The sequence below is a fragment of the Dromaius novaehollandiae genome, chromosome 17 (genome assembly GCF_036370855.1).
Source record: "Dromaius novaehollandiae isolate bDroNov1 chromosome 17, bDroNov1.hap1, whole genome shotgun sequence".
NCBI classification, from domain to species: domain Eukaryota; kingdom Metazoa; phylum Chordata; class Aves; order Casuariiformes; family Dromaiidae; genus Dromaius; species Dromaius novaehollandiae.
The window spans coordinates 15,545,977-15,566,856 of NC_088114.1; the positions used below are offsets into that span (position 1 = coordinate 15,545,977).

Sequence of the window (20,880 nt, forward strand, 5' to 3'; positions counted from 1 at the left end):
AAAAAGCCTCACTCCACCACGGGGTGTGCAAAGCTGCATCCTCCCCGGCCAGATTCCTACGTGCGGCCGCATGCCTCACTGCAGTGGCAGCCCCTGACGGATGGCCAGCATCTCCCCCAGTGTCCCGCATGCTGCAGTGGCAAAAGGAAGGGGCTGTGTCTCCCTACGTGGCGAGCAGGGCAGCTGCTGGGACTTACCAGTGCCTGTGCAGGTACTGAAGTCTGGCTAGTTGTGGCACTGTGGACTTCAGCATGGGCAAGGAAATGACCACACGTGGAGCTCAGAGACACTGTGGTCAGTTTGTTGCTGGTACCTGAGCCTGCTCTGGTGTCTGCTATACACTACCCTTAGATGTGCAGCCATTCTCTATACCATGGGACAAAAGTGTTATGGTGTAAAGGAATCTGGTCACCGCAGCAGGTAGAAAGGCTTTAAAATAACATCCATTCTGCCAAAGGCATGCTTGTGTTGCCCATATGTTAATGGTCTTCTCCCTGGTCCCCACACCTGGCCTGTCTCCACCGACCCCCGCATGAGCACCCTCCGTGGTACCTCTAGTGCGGTAGGAGACCACTGCCACGGTGAGGTGGACCTCGCCTGGGTACATCTCCGGGGAGGAGCTGATGGAGTAGTAGCGCGGCTGGAGCAGGGGGAGCTGCGTGAGCAGGAGTGTGGAGGGCATCTGCACGGAGGGGAACTCCTCCAGCACCTCCACGATAGTGGGGTTCTTGGACCATTTCCATTCCTCGTACTCCTGCAAGCCCTGCAGCCAGGGAAGGAAGGGAGACGAGAGCTGCAACATCTACCTCTTCCAAGCCTGGTGCCTCTACCAGTTTCCCACCAGGCCTGTGGCAGGACTAAGCTGGGTGAAAGCAAAGGCAGGCAGGCAGGAGCCCTGCTATCCCATGTGTAGACTCAGCAGAACCACGTCTACATGGTGTAGGATAAAAAAATTCCCATTTTTCCCCAGGACCTTGAGGAACTTGGGGCTCAAGCACAGCATTCAGTGGCAAGAGATCTGGCTTCAGCACCCATTTCTGCTACAGATCGCCTGCTTGTTTTCAGGCCATTGTTTCAAAGTCTTCATGTGTGCTGGGGAGTTGAGGTTATATCTAGAAGTTATTTCATCTGGGGCTGAAGGACTGGGCTACTAAATAGGGAAAATAGTCCTGGGGGAAGGAGTCACATGGAAGATGATGATGAAGAGGAAGGACTGCATCCTGGGGCATGCCATGAACCATTTCTACATCCACAACGGGCCACCCTTAAGGAATCCTGCTCTCACCTCTGAGAAGGAAAATTACTGACAGTGACTCACATATACACTGTCCTTCCTGGTCACATTTGTCCCATGAAGCTCCATGGACACCCACACGTAAAGGTGGAGGAAATCTGACTACTTGCTCCATAAAGTCAGCAAAACAGCCCCTATTAGTCCCTCCTATTGGGATTTGAGGCTTTACCTTGCTAAGGACCTGAAGATGTTTCTTCTCCTTCTCGCTGGTGGCCAGTAGAGCAAACTGCTGCAGCAGCAGGGGGGTTGGAGGGGTGGTGATGTCCAAATAGTATTTAAATGCCTGGAAGATGGTGCATGGTGGGACACGGTTCTCATCTGTCCAGTTACTGATGACACCTGCCAGGAGGAAATCCAGCATAACCATGGGATCAGCTGAGCTTAAGAGCCAAGGTGGACAAATCCTTGCTTTCATTCACCCTGCTCAGCTCTGACAATGAATGAAGAAGAGCTGGAAAGAAAAGTCAGTGAGATATCCTCATGCTAAAAGTGAGACACTGTGCAATGTGCACAAATACAAAGTCACCTTCAGTCTTGGTCACTGAGTTAATGCCATTTTCAATTTTCTGTTGCAATATGGATGGCAGTAGGGCATCAAACCCATTCCCAAAATATAATATTGGGATGGTCCACCAAGATCCCTTAACTCCTCTTTCCAGCGCTAGAGTTTGCTCATCCCAAGAATATATAAATGCCTTTAGTTTGTCTGAAAAATCTAGGAAACATCTTCCCCAAGCTCCTGCTCACCCTTCAAACCTTCGCCCTATGCTCTGAGTGCAGATTAGCAATGCATCTGGGCAGAAGGAGGTGAAAGGAGGTACTCCCAGTTCAGGCAAATGCACTAGCAAGATGGGAAATGATTCCTCCTGGGATCATCTATATCCCTGAGGAGCTACAGCAACCACTGTGGGGTGATGGGTGAGGAAGATAGACTCCATCTGTGCCACGGCTGCATCTCTGTGCTGGCCCTGGTTACCTAGAGCTGTGTTCCTCTCCTCCAGGAGCTCCACCTTCACCAGCTGGTTGGCTGGAGGGGCGTCTTCTAGTCTGTTGATCAGGGCATTGACCAAGTCTTCGTGGTTCCCTGGAAACACACCTAAGTGGTCCCCTGGCAGGTACTGCAGTTCCTGGTGTCCGTTGGTGTGAAGTCGCAGAAAAATCGTTGAGCGACTAGGGAAAGGACAAAAATCAGGACATGTTTTTGAGGAGTCCTTCAGGGAGTCACTGAACTCTGTCCTCTACAGCTCTGAGAGCCATTGGGTGTGCTGGGCGATGGTGGCAGGTCTAAGTCCTGGTGCGCATGCCCCACTGAGCACATCACCAAAATCACCACCCGCAGCTACAAAAGGCCAGGCACCACTCACACTGCAACACCCTCTCCCTTCCCAGCCGCTGACTCACAGTCAGGGAATGTTAAAAAGGGGAAGATCATTTAGTCTCTTGCTTCAGCAATTTTATCCTTTCTTTAAATACACCCTGCCACTCCGCAAGTGCAGCAACCCATCTTTTCCTTGTCTTTACAGGCAGGAGGCTAATTTATGTAGTGGTAGAGCTTTCACTGTATTAGAAGCTAGGAAACACTTCACTGGGTTAGCATAACTTTCAGCCTAGATTATAACTTAGGCCACACTTGAACCCTAAGTGTCCCATGGACACCATCTTTGTGCAAGAGACATATGCAACACTTTGTGCACAAATATGTTCAGATGCAAAGTAAGTGCATTCGCCTCCCACAGGCCACAGGATACCTGCACCTCCTACCTGGATTTTGGACTCTGCAGGTTCTGGCGTGTTATAAGTCGGGCTGCAAAGACTCGTTTTTTGTGAATGCTGTATAGGCCTGTGAAGGAGAAGACTCAGTGAACCAAAGCAGCAGAGACTGGCCAAAGCAGACAGCTTCTGGCTTTTGCAGGGCATTGTCCACCACTGCCTCTCCATCAAAGCTTCAGGGAGCCCAGAGGGCCTGGAGAGTCAGAAGCCACAAGAAGGAACCAGACATGTGCCCTGTTTTGTTACTGTCTGAGAAGTCCTCAGAAAGCACCTGCACAAGGAGCAGAGGTGTGCCTTCGTGCGCAGGCATGCACCACTCGCTGCCAATACCACCTGGCTGGTAACTAAGCGCCTGAGTTTAGGAAGAGCTAAGCCAGCGCTACGGATCATCAGCTGCAGGAGCCGTGCTGTGGGGCCATGTGTCGGTGGGCTGGACCTGCTATTACAACGCAACACTCAGAGGAGCAGGATTTGAACAAAGAGTTTGGAAGGCTCCCAGATTTCCAGCTCTTTGCTTCGAAAAAGGGGTCAGGAGGAGGGAGATCAGATCATATCCTAACATCTTGGCTACCCAGATACAGAGAGGAACCAGCCAGCAGCCAGAGGGGCTTGAGACTGCCACAAACAGCTCATCAGGCACAGCCGTGGGACTGGGGGGAGAAGCAGGGCTGAAATGCTGTGCATTTCACACAAAGACTGAGGAACATGGGGAATTTGGTAAGGAGGTTTGTCCCCTTTGACCCCAGTAAGTGCATCACGGCTCTTCCTCAGCCTGGCCCATGTCCAGGGCTTTCCTGGGTGACCCCGTGTCTGTACCTTGTGTGAGCTCAGGGGCCTCAGCCACATAGGTCAGGCGAAACTTGCTCCTCTTCCAGCTCCGGTCGTTGCTGATGAGGGAGTTGTTGGCCTTCTCGATGTTCACGTCGTCACCCACGCAGAACACGTCGCACGCTGCCTGCAGCACGCACCAGGCTCGCACGCGACTCCCCACTTCGCCCAAGCTTCCCGTGACATCTGGCCCAGCCCCACAACCCCCCATGCAGGACCCCGTCGTCCCACCCCACCTCAGCCAACACACGTTAAAGGGAGACCACGGTGACCGGGGCACCTCTCAGGGTGCCTGCCTCCCCCGGCCGTCTGGGATAACTGAAGAGGAACCCAACACCCGCTGGCAAGCATACAGCTCACACCAGAGCTTCAGCTCCACCAAAATTTGAGGGACCTCAAGAAACTGTGTTCTTTATTTTGGGCCAAGCTCCCCGATAACCGAAGGTCCCGGTATAGGGAAAGAGAGGCTGGGTTTAGATCCAGCTCTAACCAGAGGCTTTGCAGGCTCTGGCCCTGCGTCCTTCTCCCCTCTGCTCCTCCCTGAAGCACAAAGGAAGAGGGCTACCTTGAAGACCTTCTTGGCCCAGGTCCTGAAGGACTCCTCCTGGCCACAGAGCTCATCCCCTTCTCCCATGCGGAGGATCCTCTCTCCACCCAGCTCCTCCAGGAGGGTGTCTACCGCCCGGGCAAAGGCGCAGAAATGGGGGTAAGCGCGCGATCCCAGCCCAAACACAGAGAACCTGCAGAGAGGTGACACTGCGTTGGCTACAGAGCCTGAAGGGACACTGTGCCACTTGGGACACCACTGCCTCCCCCTCCCACACCAGCGTGGCCAGCACCAACCTGGGGGAGCATGGAGGGATTTGTATGGTACAAAAATACATCATGTTTTAGGAAAGAGCTGCGGTAGGAGAAAGGGGCTCTGCACAGCAGCAGCACCAGCTCCTTCCCTTCTGCAGCTCCTGAAGACAGGCTTAATCTTTTCTGCCTGGACCACCAAGAAATTATTGCCTCCCACCTCATCCTATTTACCTGACATTAGCCAGGGGCCCTGTGCTTTCAAAGTTGTCCCTGGAGTCAGGCCCGTCGCTTGAAGATTTTCGTGCGTCCGAGTAAGAGGAGACACTGTTGAAACGGACCTTGTAGCTCCTGTGAACAGCAACAGCATGGAATATTACAGTGGTGCCAGTGGATGTGGCTCGCACGGGGCTACGCGCTCCCCTGGCAGCCAGCGCATTACGTCCCCCTGGCTGGGTCTGATCTGCTCTATGGGGTCCTCCAGGCAGACCCTGAGGTTGACCATCACGTTGTCACCAGCTGTGCAGAGCTGACAATACCTTTGGTTTTAACTGTCCTTCCCTGGCTATATGCAAGGTCGGGCATATGTACAAATATATACTTTTGAAGGTTTTTCCATTCAGAGGAAGTGAAAAAAAAAAGTAAGAGGAGGGGACTAGGAGGGGGAAGGGGAGAGGAGAAAAAAAATCTGAAAACAGCAGAAGTATTTCTGAATTGAACCATCTTCAGAAATTGCTCTACACAAGAGTTTCTAAATATACTGCAAGAGCAATAAAGCAGTAGTGTGTGGATGAGTCACAGCAGACCTCCTGCACCCAACACACTACGCAGAGGAGACTGAACCCTCTGAGCAAAATAGCTGCCAGGACTGTAGAGCCCTGTGCTTGCCACCCCTGCTCTGGTGCTGCTCCTGGCAACCTACCCTGCTCCAGACCTCTCCTGACCTGCTCCCCTTGTCTCTGCTTCTCAGACTCTTGCTTCACTACATCTGGACGGAGCTGTATCCTTCTGTGCCCTCCCTGGGCCATGTCCTTACCTGGGGTTACATGGCGAAGGCAGAGTAACCTGGCCCACAGCTTCAGATGGGCACGAGGCATGTAACCTGCTGGAGGCAGCTGGTCGGCTCTGCTGCTGCAGCTGAAGAGCCTGGAAAGCCTGGTCCTGTCAGGTCAGTGCCCACCAGGTCTCAAGGTAGGTATAGCCCGAAACTTCAACTGCTCTGCAAAAGGGGTCTCTTCCCCTTCACCAAAACATGACCATGTTTTACAGGGTTAGTCCCAAATGCTGCTGTGCCACGATTCTGCAGCAGCTGGGTCCAGGTATAGCAACCTGCTCATATGACTTCTGTGATAATCATTTTGATCACCCAGAATACATGAACTATCTCACGCACCTCTGATGGCCCAGAGCACCGTTTTCCCTCAACCACTGCAGGTGATGCAGTAGCATGTGAATGCCTCTGAAAATCCTTGGAAAACCCTTGCCGTACTGTCTAGGGCTGGACACGCAGAACTGAATATACAATCATTAAAAAACCCCTCAGCTGTGGACAGACCCATGGCCACAGTGCTCTGGCAAACTCATTGAGAGACCATGGCTTAGAGGGGCTGCTGGTCCCCATGCCAGGGTGGTCCCAAGCACCAGCTCAGCATCTCCCGGCAGGATGTGGAGCTGGGAGTCTGCTGGGCGCCCAGAGCAGGAGCTGCTCTCTGCTGCCCTTTCCTACAGACGTCAGCCTGACACTGCCGCTCTTCTCTAGATGGTCTCCTTCAGGCCTCCTTTTATCATTGCAAAAGCTTTTTTCATGTCTAATGTCAGCCTCTCTTGCTGCCGTCCAGATCCATGACCTCTTGGCCTGTCCTGGGGGGGACGCAGGGAATAATTTATTCCTTCCTCCTCTGCAGTCACCTTTTCCGTATGTGAAATCTGCTACCACACTGCATTTCTGTCTTCTCTTCTTCAGACAAAATAGCTCTCACCCTTTTGCTCTGTCCTTGTAGGTCGCTTTTTCCAGCACTCTGACCACTTTTGCTGTCAGGAGACCAAGCCACAGGCTGTTCTGACCCTTAGAAACTCTTGCCAGTCCCTTAAATTACATTTAGAGGTGACTGGGGCAGCCAACACAGAGCTTGGATGCTTCTGTCCTTCTCAAATCTGCCTGGCTTGCAGGGGATGGCACCTCCGCACCCAACCGTATGTTACACCAACCCAGCCCCAAAAGGTAGGAGATCCTTGAGGCAAGAGCCACATACAAAATGCCCTGGCATCTTCTCCATCCAGACACCTTCAGGGCAGCCTGCATGTCCCGTTTTGTCAGCTGTCCCCATTAAGGGATGAGGCCATTAGAAACCTAATGGGTTTTTGGCTTGCAAGCCCTGCAGGGATGCGTCAGATGACTTGGCTGCACAGCAAGGAGGCCCCTCGAGGGCTGCTGCATAACCAACAGCACCGAGGTACAAACTGGTGTGCAAAGACTGAGGGACCTGCCCTGCCCAGCGATGCTCAGCACCACACTCAGCTGCCCTGGCCACCGCTCACCGTTGCCCAAGGGGAAAGCCTGGGCTCTGATGCCCGGTTAAACAGCACAAACCACTGGCCAGTGCTAATTCCACCTTGACTGAGAAGCAGCCTTTTGCCAGTCGCGAGCATCGCTATGCTAACTCAGGAGAGACGCCACAGTAAAGCAGTATCTCAGTTAAGCAGAGTATATTGTACTTTATAGCTAAAATAAGAGAAGGCCCCCGAATGATTACCACTTTGCCAGCTGCCCTCACTGCCCAACCTCTGGGACATGCATGCAGACGTTCAAGGCTCATGCTTCACCGAGGGGAGTTTTCTAAAACCTCAAGCCCTGTCTCCAAGGCACTGGTTCTGGACTCAGTGTTACAAAAATCACAGCCAGAATTTATAACAGCTCTTATTTCCCCTAGAAATATTTTTTGCATGATGCAAGAGGGTAGATTTGGTTCTCAAACCCTCTCCGTCCTTCTGGTCCGCCTACATCCACACAGCTGGGAACTCCCCTCTTCCTGCAAGTCTCACTATTTTTGTGTCTCCTTGAAAGCCTCAGCTATAGGACTTAATGATTATGGGTGAATTCCTGCTTTAATCTGTTTTTCTGTAGCCGCCTGTCTCTTACAGCTGCAGAGAAAAACTTTAAAATGCCAGCCCTACAGTCTCAAATCCCAGAAGGCAACTGAAAAGAACCACAGATTTGGTATTTTAATAAACTCTTCACTTTTGAAAAGTATTTGTTGGTCGGCAGCTGTGCTTCCATCCCTCGTGACAGAACAGCTTTAACGACTCACGTGAATGCTACAACTCGCGCGTGACCGCCTGCAGGGATACAAGGCACGTCCCCACCTCGCGGGACCTTGATTTAGGGACCCCCGCAAAAGCACAGTGGTGTCCAGGGGTGAGGGTGGTGGCGGCTGGGGCAGCACTGGAAAGCAAGGCCTCTTGGTTCATACGGATGTGTCTTAAGTGCCTTGCCCATGGGACGTTTGTGGCCGGGAATTACACCAGGGAATTAAAACACATGCCTGAGTCAGCACTACTGCCCTCCCTCTGATCTCAGCCTGCTCCACGCCCTGGTTCTCCAGGCAAGTCCCATCCCTCCGACCTTTGCGAACTTGCAACCTGTGTTGGAATTTCACTCTCCCTTCTGAGAGGATGAAAACCGAGAGAGCTGGCTGTCCCGGCTGCTGAGGCTGCCTGCTCTCTGGGGGTGTGCGTGGGGGTGTGCGTGGGGGTGTGCGTGGGGGTGTGCGTGGGGGTGTGCGTGGCACTTACTTCCTCTCCTCCAGGTTGGAGTTGGGATTCTTCATTTCCATCAGTGCGCAGCCAAATTTCTACAGAAAAACAAACAAACAAAAAAAAAACACGACAAAGGCCGTCAGGTTTGCAAGTCTAGCTACAGGAACCAAAGCAGTGACCAAAGCCTGGCCTAGGGCCATTAGTAAGTCATTTGTCTCACAGCTGATGAGGGAATAAGTAGATATCCCCACTTCAGAGAGCTGGAGGCAGAGATAGGCACAGCACCAAGTATGACGCAGTACCCGGGCCCTGTTTCAGGCCATTTCAGCATGCAACAGCTGAGCTCAGAGGGGATGCTCTTCCCCGTTCTCCACCGCCTCTCCTCTGCCCGTGTCCCTGTGGTCTGTCCTACCTCTCCATTCTCAGGTGGATCTCCATTGCCAAAGGTGCTTGTGACCACCAGGACCATGGTTTCATGCTCTAGGTGGACTATGTCGTACTCATCCATGGACATCACCTGGGAGCAACAGAGATGTTAGCAAGAGTCCCTAGGCGGCAAGACCTACCGCCAGCCAGTCTGCTGAGCCCCTGCTACCTAAGGGTGGGAACTGCATCGCCTGGCTGACTCCATGCCAGTGCACTGGCAGAAATCTTCACGCCGGGAGGATGAGAACAAGGGACTTTAGGGATTTGGACAAATATCTGCTGGAGTATTAGCTGGAAATGCTGTTCAGATGCAGACTTCTCTTGAGTAACCCAGACCCACCAGGCCACATTCTGGGAGCTGCTGAGGGCCCACGCGGGATGGGAAGGTCCACATGTGTTGCCTAAAAGCCATTTATTTCCTTGCATTACCCACAGGTGTGTGCAATCTTGCAGGGGCTGGGAGCTAGTACACTACCTTGGCATCGAAAGCATGCTTGAAGATTTCGCACAGAGTTTTTGCATAGACCTGGGACTTCCCTGTTTCTGTGGCGTACAGGATGGTTGCTTTGACCCTCTTGGCCATGGCCTGCCCCATCAATTTGGCCGAGAACTTCACAGCTCTAGGAAGCAAGAACAAATCCCCGTAAGAGAGTAATAGGAGTGCCCGCCTCCTCATTGGTGCCTCTAGCCCAGACTACTCTGAGCATATTTATTATTAAATGAACAGCCTGCCTTCAAAACTGCAACAACAGTTTTTTGGTGTTATATGCCAAACATGGACACTATGGAAGAGCCTTTTTGTCTTGTCAGAGAGGAAGACTGGATTGGGGTGGGGGCTTGAACACAGAGCTGAATTACCTTGGTGGGCAGAAGAAGGGAGGAAAATGCTAAAGCAGGTTTGGAAGGGCTCTTTCTGCAGGGACAGAGAAGCAGAAGAACCTGGGGCAGCAGTCACTGAGATGAGCAGATAACTTCAAAGCAAAAGCCAGAGCCTAACCAGAGACCAAGCTACTAAAGGAATAGAGGTTTCTCTGTCTCTTCATGTCTTTAAATCACACCTGGCTGCCTTTCTGCAGGAGTTGTCCTAGCCAAGCAGAAGTGCCCAGGCTCCACACATCACTCAGAAAGCCCCAAGACACTCAGGAGGTCAGACAAGGCTGTCTGTAGTCCCTTTGATCTGTACTCTAGTGGTGCTATGTACTTGGCTCAGAGGAACAGCCCTCCTGAGGCTGAGAGTTGTACATTTATTTGAGTGTTTGCAGGGCTGTGTCTAGCTGGATACCTCCTGTGCCTGGAATCAGGACTGGATGCGCTTGCTCCAGTTTTCCCCACTGGCTCAGCTCCGACAGCAGGGCAGAGAGGCTCCGAGAGGTCACCTGAGTCTCTGAGCCTGGCCAAGGTGATGCAGCACTAGGAACACTGGCTCCTCAATGCTAGTATTGGTGGCTGGATCTCCATCAGTGGGTGCACAGCAGTGGGGGACAAGAGAGGCTGTTGTGAGCCAGCTTGGGTTGCATGGTGGGGGCACTGAGGCTGGTGTGGCAAGCACTGATTTATCACAGGGCCATTCCTAAGGGCAAGGTTTGGACATCAACATTATTTTTCCTAAATGCAGAATGCCTTCACCCTTTTTAAATGGTCCATCAAGCCCGTAAATGGGAAAATCAAAAAGGCAGGTCAGAGCTGAGGCCTGGATTTAGCCTTGTGCGTTGCAAAATGGAAGGGGCATTTGTTGGGGGGCTGGGAGAGCACAAAGCATCTTATGTGACCTCTGCAAAAACAAGAGCTGCTTGATTCACTTCGACAGCTCAGAGCTGTAAAGAAAGTTTCTCCAGAAGGCAGCAAAATATAAAGTCCAATGAGAGCCGGCTCAGCACCACCCCATGCCCAGGGTGACCTAGTTCAGACTCCTGCAGATGAGCTATGGAGGAACGGAGATTGCAGCTGCACTGGTTGTGCTAGCAGGAGAAACCCAGCTTCCCGCTGGCCACCATTTCCAAGGAGGGAAGAAATTCTGTATGTTTAAAAATTCACTTGGGAAAAAAGAAAAAGGAGGAGAAAAGGGGTAGAAACCCCATCAGGCTGTTACCTCCTGTCTCCTCCAGCCCGGGTGTGTGGCTCAAGGCCTTTGTCCCCGCAGAGCGTTTCCCAGGGGCAGGGCTCCTCTGGGCAGCTCCCTTCCGCCTCCAAGTCAGTCTCACGAGGATTTACATTCACCGCTATAGAATCACTTCTGAATGTACTTCTGCATATTAGTGTCACCCTTTTGCTTTCCCCTGACGATAGGGCCCCCCATTTCCAAGGCTTATGCTGACTGCCAGGGAGGAAAGGGGCAGGAGGGGGAGGGACGGCAGATTTGAACCCTTTGATTTGGCCAGAACCAGCACAACCTGTCTGAACAGGCATCGAAATCACAGCAAAACCAGTGCCAGGTGCAACACTCAGGCTGCTGGGCTTGGTCCACCACTTGTGCAGCTGATTAGCTCAGATCTAGGCAGGATTAATGGTGAATTAAAAAAATAAATACCTTCCACTCATCAGGAACAATGGAGATTTTTTTTAAAAAAAATTTACCTGCCAGGCTTACATTTTTATAAAAACATTTATCAACTGCACACACGATGGCTACAAATAAAATCCATTGTTTCTCCTAACTCAATGGCTCAATTAATCTTTCTGAGCTCTCCACCAGCCCCCGGCTGCAGCCCGGACCCACGCACCGGTGCCAGCCTAAGGAGCATATTCATGACCCAGCTGTTGACCATGTTTAATAGATGTACCGTGGAAAACAGCTTACAGTAGGTGAGGGCTGAAGAGTGGGAACAAACTGATAGTGGGCACACAGGAAACTGAAGCGTGGGAAATGCTGTGAACAGCCCAAGGCCACCTGGCAGCCTGGGCACAGAAACCAGGGCAGGCCCAGCCCTCCTCAGTCCTGGCCCAGTGCTCTGTTTCCTCGGTGAAACACCTCCAGCGAGAACTTCCCTGCCAATGGCCCACAAGGAAGGCATTCGGGCCAGGATCAGTCAAAGGGGCCAAGTTACACTTCCTTCCTAGATCCCTGCTGACTGGGAGCTTAGGAGCATTTGGCACGGGATAGGGGCTTGCACAAGGGGAGAACTAGCCGTGAAGTCTGAATCTCAGCTTTGCTCTGAAAAGCAAGGGCTGCTCAGATCTGCAGTCTTGATCACTCTGTAGCATGTGGGAAGATTCCTTTTCCCATCTCCCTTCTCCTTGCAAAGGGGACAGTCGGAGGTTTAGATACCCACTGGAGACAACTGCTCCTCGAATAGCTAAAGAGTCATAAGAGAAATACAGATGAGAGTTTGATCTGCTTGTGTCAGCATTGCCATGAACAACAGTGACTGGTCTCTTTGCCCCAGGAAGCTATGAAAGAAGAGACAGGTGATATAATCCCAAGAAGTGAGAAAGCCATCCCTCAGCTTTGAAGACCCCCTTACTGCAGAGTGACACATCTTAGGAACAGAGACTACATGCAACATTCAGTATAAATGTGCCCCCATCCACACGCCTTTTGAAGGTCTACTGGGATTTTCAAAGGGCTACCTGTTTTTCTGAACGTCCCTCCTGGCGACTAAAGCCTACAGCGGTCTCGGATCCAGGCTCACAACTCAGCACCCAGGAGTTTGCACACATCCTTAGGGCAGCACTGCCAAGCAGGACAGCAAGTGGAGCTGCCCCAAACCGGGACCAGCCCATGGTACTCCAGGTCTTTTCAGAGCCCACTGGTACTTACTTTGCTAGCTTCTTAAAGCCAATGGCCCTCTTCTTGGTAGGTGTCCCGTTGACCCCTTTCCAGACGTGAGTGTTCCAAGGGTCCGGCTAGGAGAGAGAAGAGCAGCAGCGGCTGATGGGCAGTGCTAAGCTCTTTGAGAAATGCTGTGTCCATGGTGCTCAGCACTGAATTCCCCTAGTCCTGAATGGGAAGATTAGCTGGCCTCGGTCCCTCTTCACCGCTCTTGATACCTGGAGCTCATGAGTCTCTTGGGGTATGTGGGCATTTAAGTATGCATAGACAATTGCAATATAATAAAATGTTGCTGGCTTGTAGCAGCATCTGGTCAAAAGCCCCCTCATCTCTAAAATGAGTATTAATAAGCAACAAGCAAAAAGACAATAGGCACTGCCAGAAAAGGGAGGAAATGGAAACACATCCTCCCTCCTTCCCAAACCAAATCCCTTTTTTTTGGAGGCTCCTTGGGAAGGGGAGTCAGCTGAAGAAAGGAACAAGTGCACAGAAATTAATTCAGTGCTCTTGCATGCTGCTGTCTGTAATCGGGGCCAGGAATCATCGGGGTTCCTGGTGGATTGATTATAAAAATGAACAGACTGCTCTGTTTTGTGATTGTTCCTTAAGGGCTCTTGATTAAAGGTCACATTGTGTGAAAAACCACCAGAGCAGGGATGTTTGGTTAATGAGGGTGTGTTTGCTTAGGGCCCTTTTTCCCATGGTCTGAAGTGCTAAATATTCCAGCACCATTATATCAGCCCGTGGCTTGGCTTGTTGAGCAGGAGCCCCTGATGAAATTGTTGGATACCCTAACTGGCAGGAGCCGTCTACTCAAATCTGCAAGCTGGAGAGCAGAGGAAGGCGGTGACTGCCAGGGCATTTCCCCACTTACCGACCAAAGAGCAAAACTGGGCACATCCAAAAGGAGGAGCTCTGCTTTGTTCTGCTTGCACCAAAGGTGCAAGCTGGGGCCTAAGGTGTCCCATGCTCTGAAGGAGGGGTGAGAGCCAACCCCCTGGGAGAAGGGAGTTCTGGTTATTACACCAAATTAGGGGGATCATCAATTAGGCATGTCCATGGATTCACTGACTTGAGGTACAGTTGTTGAAGTGAAGAGCTCATCAAGGGATTGGGTGATGTCCCTCTCTTGCTGCGTCTCCTGGTTCCTCCAGCTCCCACCCTACTCTTGGTTATACCTTGGGCATGCAACACTGGAGGAAGGTAGGGTGCACACAGTACCTGGTACTCAAAAGATGGTGTGAGACGGTAGTTGAGCATCTCCTGATGGAAAACAGGGGTGATGCTGCCGGACATTGGTGGAACAATCCACACCCAGTCAGCAGGACAGCCGCCACGGCATCGATACTCGTTCTCCATGTGCTTGATAAAGGACTCTGTGGCTGAATGGTGATCCACAATGGTCACCTTGTCACTCTGATGGAGAAAGAAGAGAGCAGAGCCAAGAACTGGGGTTTAATACTCCAGAGACAGCGAAAACCAAACCCAGGCACTTCAGTAGGGAGGACTATGGCCAGGGAGCAGAGCTCTAGATAAAAGTGTACATCAAGCATTAAATGAAGCAGACATAAATGCCATGAATGACCACTGGCCAGAAGCCCAAAGCTGAAGGATGTTCATGGACCAGGAGTCCTCCAGAAAGGCCTTGTGGGGAGGCACAGAAGGCAGCCCTCATATTTCATCTTTTTTTTTTTTTTATGTTTAGAACTGTTTGACCCCAAAATGCCTCACTCCCATGGTCCTACAGGACTGTACCTTTGAAAATGAGCACAGAGTGGCTGCTGCCACAGTCTTTCCAAAGAACACAGTCACTGAGCAATGCCTTTTTCTACAGCTGAGAAGCAGCCCTTGTCCTTCCCGAGTAGACGTGCTATGGGATGGGTGTTCCTCTTGTTATTTGTCATGGGCTGAGCAAGGACCAAGACGACACAAACACGCTGGAGCATGCCACTGCTCAGCCCCTTCGGGAACTCTTTCACATCTTGCAGATCTCAAGGATCCAGCTCTGGAAAGGACTCCCGCGCCCTGAAGTTGCATTGCCAAGGACCAGTTTAACCACTTAACCTCTAAGTGCAAGTGTAGGGAGAGCCTGGGCCAGATTCTTGGTGTCATCACTGCCAGTTCTTGTCTCAGCCAGTACAGAAGGGCTGGATCCTGCCCCCGCGGGGCACTCCCTCTGGACTGGCAGAGCTCAGACTGTGGTAGTGCTGTCTTTGCAACTTCCAGGGCACAGAGATTATTAAATTTCACTGCAGGCTCCTGGAACAGCCTGAAATTAGGAAGGCACGGCACAATTTTAGCTGAGCGTGTCAGTAGCTGCCATTGTCCTTGGGCAGATGTCTCCATACTTCTCCCATCCAGTCCCTGCCTCCCTCAAGCCTCACCCAAACACCACAGCAAGTCCTGCAGCTCAGGTACCTGGAAGCTGTACAGGACAGCAATGTTGATCTCCACCAAGGCTTGGTCCTTCCAGAGCGAGGAGGTTTTCCTCATATCCAAATTCATTTTCTTGGCCACTTGCTGCAACAAAACATGGTAGAAGGACTGAAGATTTCTGCTTGAGAGAGTGAGAAACCCAAAGGAATGAGCCACGTTCACTCAAGGCACACAGAGGACAGGGCAGCACTCTTGCAATGAGTGGCAGATGGTTTTGCCTTCCTCTGAGGAGATGTGGTCCTGCTTCTTCCTTTCCGTGACTGGAGCAAGGCAAGTATGGCCTTCTCCCTCTTCCCTCCTCCCCAGAGACTGCTGAAAAGGGACATAGAAAGCTATTGCTCTTTGTGAGGAGGAGAGGAGACTGGTGGGTCCCTGGGATAGCGGGAGAAGATGGTAATGCAAGTGCTGGGCGGAACAGGCCCTTGCCATCCCACCGCATGCCAGACCTCTTCAGCTCCCAAACTCCATTATTTCTCTGCCCTTTTCTTCCACTTAGAGTCCTTCTCCCAAACAGTTACGCACATGTGCATGTGCACATAAAAACATACACGCACACAGGCGCACATGCACATATGCGCACACACTTGTTCTGAGCCCTCTGGTTTCCAAGTGAGCTCTCAAGCGACTCGAGAAGGATGCACCCCCTCAGAGTAACACAGCGTGCCCCTTGAAAGGGGAAAGGAGCTGAGTGAGATTCATCTTGCGTTTCATGCTGCCATTGTGAGGTTTGGATTTTTCCCCCATCTCCTTCTCCTCCATCTACAGTGCCGGCGTCCCACCACGGCTTGGCCTCACCTCTGACTCACACAGTGCCCAGTGCAGGAAGTTCCCGAGCCACAGGAAAGCACCTGGCAGCTCCTCCCAGATGGGCCAGCCGGAGGGTCCCCACGGACAGGCACGTCTCTGAGGAGTCGCTGAGTGTCACGGCCCCCGCTCACCCCCAACAGTTCCCTCAACACTTGACTCCTAGCAAGCACACAGAAGTCACAGGCCCCCAACTCACCAGGTGCCTGCTGACCCATACGATGCTTTCAGAGGTCTAGCGGGTGCTCACTAGACATCAGCGTTGCTGTGTTTCATGCCAGCTGGCCTCATAGGACACAGCAAAACTTGCCAGCCCCATAGCTTCTTCGGCCATATGACTCCAGAAGAACATAACAGCTTTGCAGTGGCTACCCGTAAGGGAGACTTGCATGTCCTGCACTCTCCCACCCAGGGTAACGCTGTCCCAGGGTCCTGTGCTGTTCTCCAGTGACTTCCCACATAGCCAATGTACCACGAGGAATGCCTGGCCTGCCACGAGGCGAGGGGAATTACCTCCAGTATGTTGTAGCGAGAGTTGTCACAGTAATCTCGGACCCCAATCTCCGTGCCCATGTACCAGCCGCTGAAGGGACAGGCGGAAAACTCCAAGCCACCGATCTCGAGCAGCATGTTGGAAACTGCAGGCAAACCGTACCACTTCAGGCCCAGGTCCTTAAACCATTCAAACCTGCCAGGACACAACAGGGTCAGGCAAGTAGCCAAACCTCCCCGGCCAAATGCAGACAGGGGAACGGAGGAGACTACTTTGCCGTGAGCCACCAGGCCCAAGGACACGTGAGCAGAATGGTCTGAGGAGGTAATAGCTCCATTAGGGGCTGTTTATGAGGAGAGGGCAATACACCAGGAGTATTATAGAGCAACAAAAGTCCTCATAGACTTCAAGAAAAAGGAAACCAGCCCTGAGGCAAGAGTACAAGTTGCTTTCCACCCCCAGCTCTTCCAGCTTTCCATGCAGAGGGAAGGGAAGATCTGGAAAAGGGAGTACTAAAGCATCAAGCCATGACAAGGAAAGGCTGTGCACAGGAGCTGGCTTAGGTTGAAGCCAGAGGAACTGAGTCCTGCTGATCCCCTTGAGGAGTTTTGGGGCCTTCTCTGACTTACTTGGGATGCCGGATGGGCACTTCCAGCACGAGCTCTGGGGGGATTTCGAAGAGCTCTGGATCATTGCCATTGGCTTGGAGGAGCAGAGGCAGGATATCGAAGCGCCCATACGGTGCCTTCCACCCTTGCTGAATGCAGATCTAAGGCCAAAACAAAGCTGCAGTTAAAAGTCCCGGCAGATCGCCTGCTCTCCAGGCTCTGTGGGCAGGGAGTCGCACAGCACCAGGCAGCCTCTCCTATCAGCATCTCCACTCAGCCCTTATGGTCGAGGAACATTCTCCGTCCAAAGGAGCTACGACAGAGGTTGCGTGTCACAGCCAACCCTTGGCCAGTGTAAGGGGTGCCCAGGGAACCGCAGTGAAAGTGAGCCTAGAACGAAACCCCCAGAAAGGATCATGGCTCTGAAAAAGCTGCTTACCATATTTGTGCCTGTATAGATGGAGAAGGGAGGCTGGATGGGTGAGAAAAGTGGAAAAGAGCAGTGGCACAAGGCGCACCTCTCATTTCTGGTTCCCACTGGCCTAGGTCAGTGGTGGGCACACGTGTTCACCAGCAACAGTTCCCTTAGCACTACTAAGCTTTCCCTTTTCCGCAAAAGGAAAATAAGACCAAGAATATTCTGGTACAGCTATGGCCAACTCCTGCATGTGTGAGAACAGCTTTTATTCCTGGGAAAATAGTTAAGTCACACTCTCTGGCTCTACAGCGGACCTGATGAGCCCTGCCTGACCCAGCATGGGTCTGCATCCTCCTCACCCCAAGTGCGAAGCACCCCATCTGGTCTGCCTGGCTGGTCAGCCAGCATTCGTGAGAGGTCGATAAATCTGCCGTGCCAGGAGCAATCTGCCCTCAGCTGCGGGCTGGCCATCCCTGTGTTAGATGGACTGGAAGGCAGAAAATTCCTGTGTAGATGCTCCATTTTATTTGGGCTCCTGGGATGGTCAGAGCTGCTGCATTTCCCCACTGGCCACATGCCCACGATGCCCAGGACAGATGGCTTCAGCCACGTACCTCCGTCAGCTCCGCATTCGCTGGGTCTCCCAGAATAGTCCCGTCCGGCTGCTTGTAGCCGGCGTAGCGGATGAGCTGGGCGTTCCAGATCCGGAAGTCATGCTTGCTGTCCGTCCGCTGCGGGAATATAGTGATAGCGGATCTGGAAGGAAGAGGCAGCACTGGTGGATGCCACGGAAATCACGAGCACAGAGCAGGAGTTCTCGACGAAATGGAGAGGAAGTGTTGTGGGGGAAATGCGCAGCCCCTGCCTGCCCACCGCATGTGCCCCAGACCCTCTGCCTGTGACCTGGACAAGCCCCAGAATCCAAGGCAGGGTGTTCCCATACCCCGTGAGAACAGGGAGACACACCTGGGTGTCTGGATAGAGAGGATTTGTTCCTGTTTGACCACTGCAAGGAAAATTTACTTCCTGCCCTTAGGTGGAGAGTGGATTGAGAGTAATAATTTTGGGCAGGACACAAAATACTGAAGGTGAGGGTCATTTATTATGTTTCCTTCACTAGAAGAAATCTCGTCCAGGTATACTCCAGTTCTGGAATTTGGGGATTTTCCAGCAATTCAGCTTCACGCAGAAGTTGGCTGCTAACAGGGTGTTTCGGAGAGATCTGGGGAGAAGTCCATGCTCTGCATTTGATGCAAGAGGAAGGGCCAAATAATTGGAAAATCTTCTCTTTTGGGTCCCATGGAGAGCAAGAACAGAGATATGCGTGCACCAGCAGGACACCTTCCCCCAGCATCAGAGCCCTCTAATGCTCCCCAGGACAGGTGCCAGCTACAACTATCCTGCTGTGCAGCAACAACTGAAGGAGACAAAGTCAGCAGGGACGAGAGCTGGGCTGACACACATCCACAGGCCCTCAGATTTAAACCCTGATCACTCCCGGGTGGCTCACCTGAGGTTCCCTTTGTTGGTGGCGTATTTGATGTGATTGCAGATATAATTGAACATCCCATGGGCTGTGGTGCAGTCTCGGGCATCAAACACCTGAAACAGTGGATGCAGTAGAGGTTATGCTACAAGGTTCATGCTCCAGTGTATAAGGCAAAGCCAAGCAGAAGAAACACAGCACAGTGGAAAGCCCAAGGACCCACTGTGAGGCATTAGTTACCTAGAGCTACAACATTATGTGCTCTCTGTCATTTTAACATGGGGACATCTAATATTGCTGCCTCTTCTGCTCTGGAGAGCTGATTCATCTCCTGCTTTGGCAAGAACGACCCCAGTCCAGTGCTCTCAACCCACTGCTGTTCCTGACTCATCTGCCAGTAGTTTTGGTTCCTGTTGTTTGTCTCTCATAGATCAAGACTCAAAACTGAAATAGGAGAGGTATAAGCCAGGTCTGAGGGACATGAAGAGGGTGGGAAAGCCAGGAAGAAGAGCCAGCTGGAGGCTTGAAGACAACTTCTTGCAGAAGTTGCTCTCCCCCAAAGTTTAAATTAGCTAAAAGAAAGAGGAGAACAGAAGAGCTGAAAGCTGAACTGGGAGCAAAGGAGGACCAGCCTCCTGGTCCCAGTGGTGCCAATACCCTGCACAGTGCAGCCACAGGAATTGCTCAGAAACAGCTGAGCTATGCTCTGGGTTACAAACTCACATGTCATCTCTGTACCAAGAGAATCCAAATTCCACTAGTGATCACAAATTCAGATCCTACCTGCATGCTCCCAGCTCAGGCAAAAGGGCACCGAGCCAGGTCTTCTTCTGCCATAGCCTCTCTGACTGTACCAAAGATGAGTGTGTCCTGCTGCCTCTCTCTAGGCAGAGCTACAGTTTTGGAAGCAGCATGTGGGCTTTTGGAACAGGGTCTGATTTTGAAAAATGTTCTTTAGAGTGCCAGCTTACAGTTGGCCAGGTTTCAGACACAGACACCTCTGCTGCACCTTCCCCCACAGATGCTTTTGCAGTTCCAGCTCCCTTCTCAGCCTCTGCAGCTCCAAAGCCTTTGGGGAGAGCTTGGCTGCTCTGTGTTTTCATCACTGACAGCTGTACCCATGCTGTGCTTCCTTGGGTGTTTGAAAAGCAAGAATTGCCTTTCCAAAACTCCAATGAATCCTTTGGCAGGCAACCTGCTAGCCCTCTTCAGGTGACCCCGTGCTCACCTGTAGCTTGGACCACTGAATCCTGCCCACACAGCGGGCAGCATTTCTCCAGGCGTGCTTTGCTCCATAGATGAGCTCTGTGTCCCGCAGCTGGTAGGTGTCTGTTGCTTCGATCTCCTTGGTCACTTCCTCCAGCCTCTCCATGTGGGCCTTGGAGCCGGATCTGCATGTGTGGGAGAAAGTGAAGACAACAGTCACCAGCCAGGGCGGAAGGCAGAGACTCCTGTTTTCTTTCTTGCATACGTGCAAGGAAGTGTGCACATACACGCACACACTTGCACGCGTACACCCCTACGCTTTCAGCTAATAGAGAACCAAACGCAAATGGGAGAGGTCAGTAGTAGCACTGAGGCACACGACAAATGCTATGAACAAAACTCCACCAAAGAAAAAGCTGCACCTGGAACACCACAGTCTCACCCTGCCTTAACTTGCAAGAAAGAAAGATCAGATTGTATGTTGTATCTTAGCACGAGCAATAGCCAGGGCCTGTGACCATCTCCAGCCAGTACTTACCTCTTTATGGAGGAGTAGTACTGGTCAATGAAGTCCTTAGCCAAAAGGAGCACCTCCTCTTTTGTTCTGATATCTTCTGACTTGCGGACATGCTGGCTGGGGGTCATTACTGAGCCCATGCAGATCTGCTCAGTGCACGCAGAAGCCTGATGGGACAAAAGGTGACGAGTGGGTCTTGGATTTCTGAATCACTATTGGTTACATGAACAGCCCTGGGGAAGCTGGTGATCAGCTGCACTGAAGTTGGTGA

The 20,880-nt window shown here is 52.0% G+C and overlaps 1 protein-coding gene across 2 annotated transcripts in view; it reads right to left on the reverse strand.

Moving 5' to 3' along the window:
- The window catches only part of NOS1 (nitric oxide synthase 1), a 91,186-nt gene that overhangs the window by 13,300 nt on the left and 57,006 nt on the right, over nt 1–20,880 (reverse strand). For both annotated transcript variants that reach the window (XM_026119157.2, XM_064522325.1), the window contains exons 5-23: nt 20,631–20,776; nt 20,115–20,277; nt 18,911–19,002; nt 18,015–18,156; nt 17,004–17,143; nt 16,395–16,569; nt 15,060–15,161; nt 13,863–14,057; nt 12,630–12,715; nt 9,348–9,492; nt 8,859–8,963; nt 8,483–8,541; nt 4,925–5,041; nt 4,458–4,632; nt 3,881–4,019; nt 3,056–3,134; nt 2,271–2,464; nt 1,464–1,633; nt 553–763 (exon numbers count right to left, since the gene is read on the reverse strand). In XM_026119157.2, coding sequence (XP_025974942.2) covers nt 553–763; nt 1,464–1,633; nt 2,271–2,464; nt 3,056–3,134; nt 3,881–4,019; nt 4,458–4,632; nt 4,925–5,041; nt 8,483–8,541; nt 8,859–8,963; nt 9,348–9,492; nt 12,630–12,715; nt 13,863–14,057; nt 15,060–15,161; nt 16,395–16,569; nt 17,004–17,143; nt 18,015–18,156; nt 18,911–19,002; nt 20,115–20,277; nt 20,631–20,776 — 2,635 coding nt within the window. The remainder of the gene's footprint in view (nt 1–552; nt 764–1,463; nt 1,634–2,270; nt 2,465–3,055; nt 3,135–3,880; nt 4,020–4,457; nt 4,633–4,924; nt 5,042–8,482; nt 8,542–8,858; nt 8,964–9,347; nt 9,493–12,629; nt 12,716–13,862; nt 14,058–15,059; nt 15,162–16,394; nt 16,570–17,003; nt 17,144–18,014; nt 18,157–18,910; nt 19,003–20,114; nt 20,278–20,630; nt 20,777–20,880) is intronic.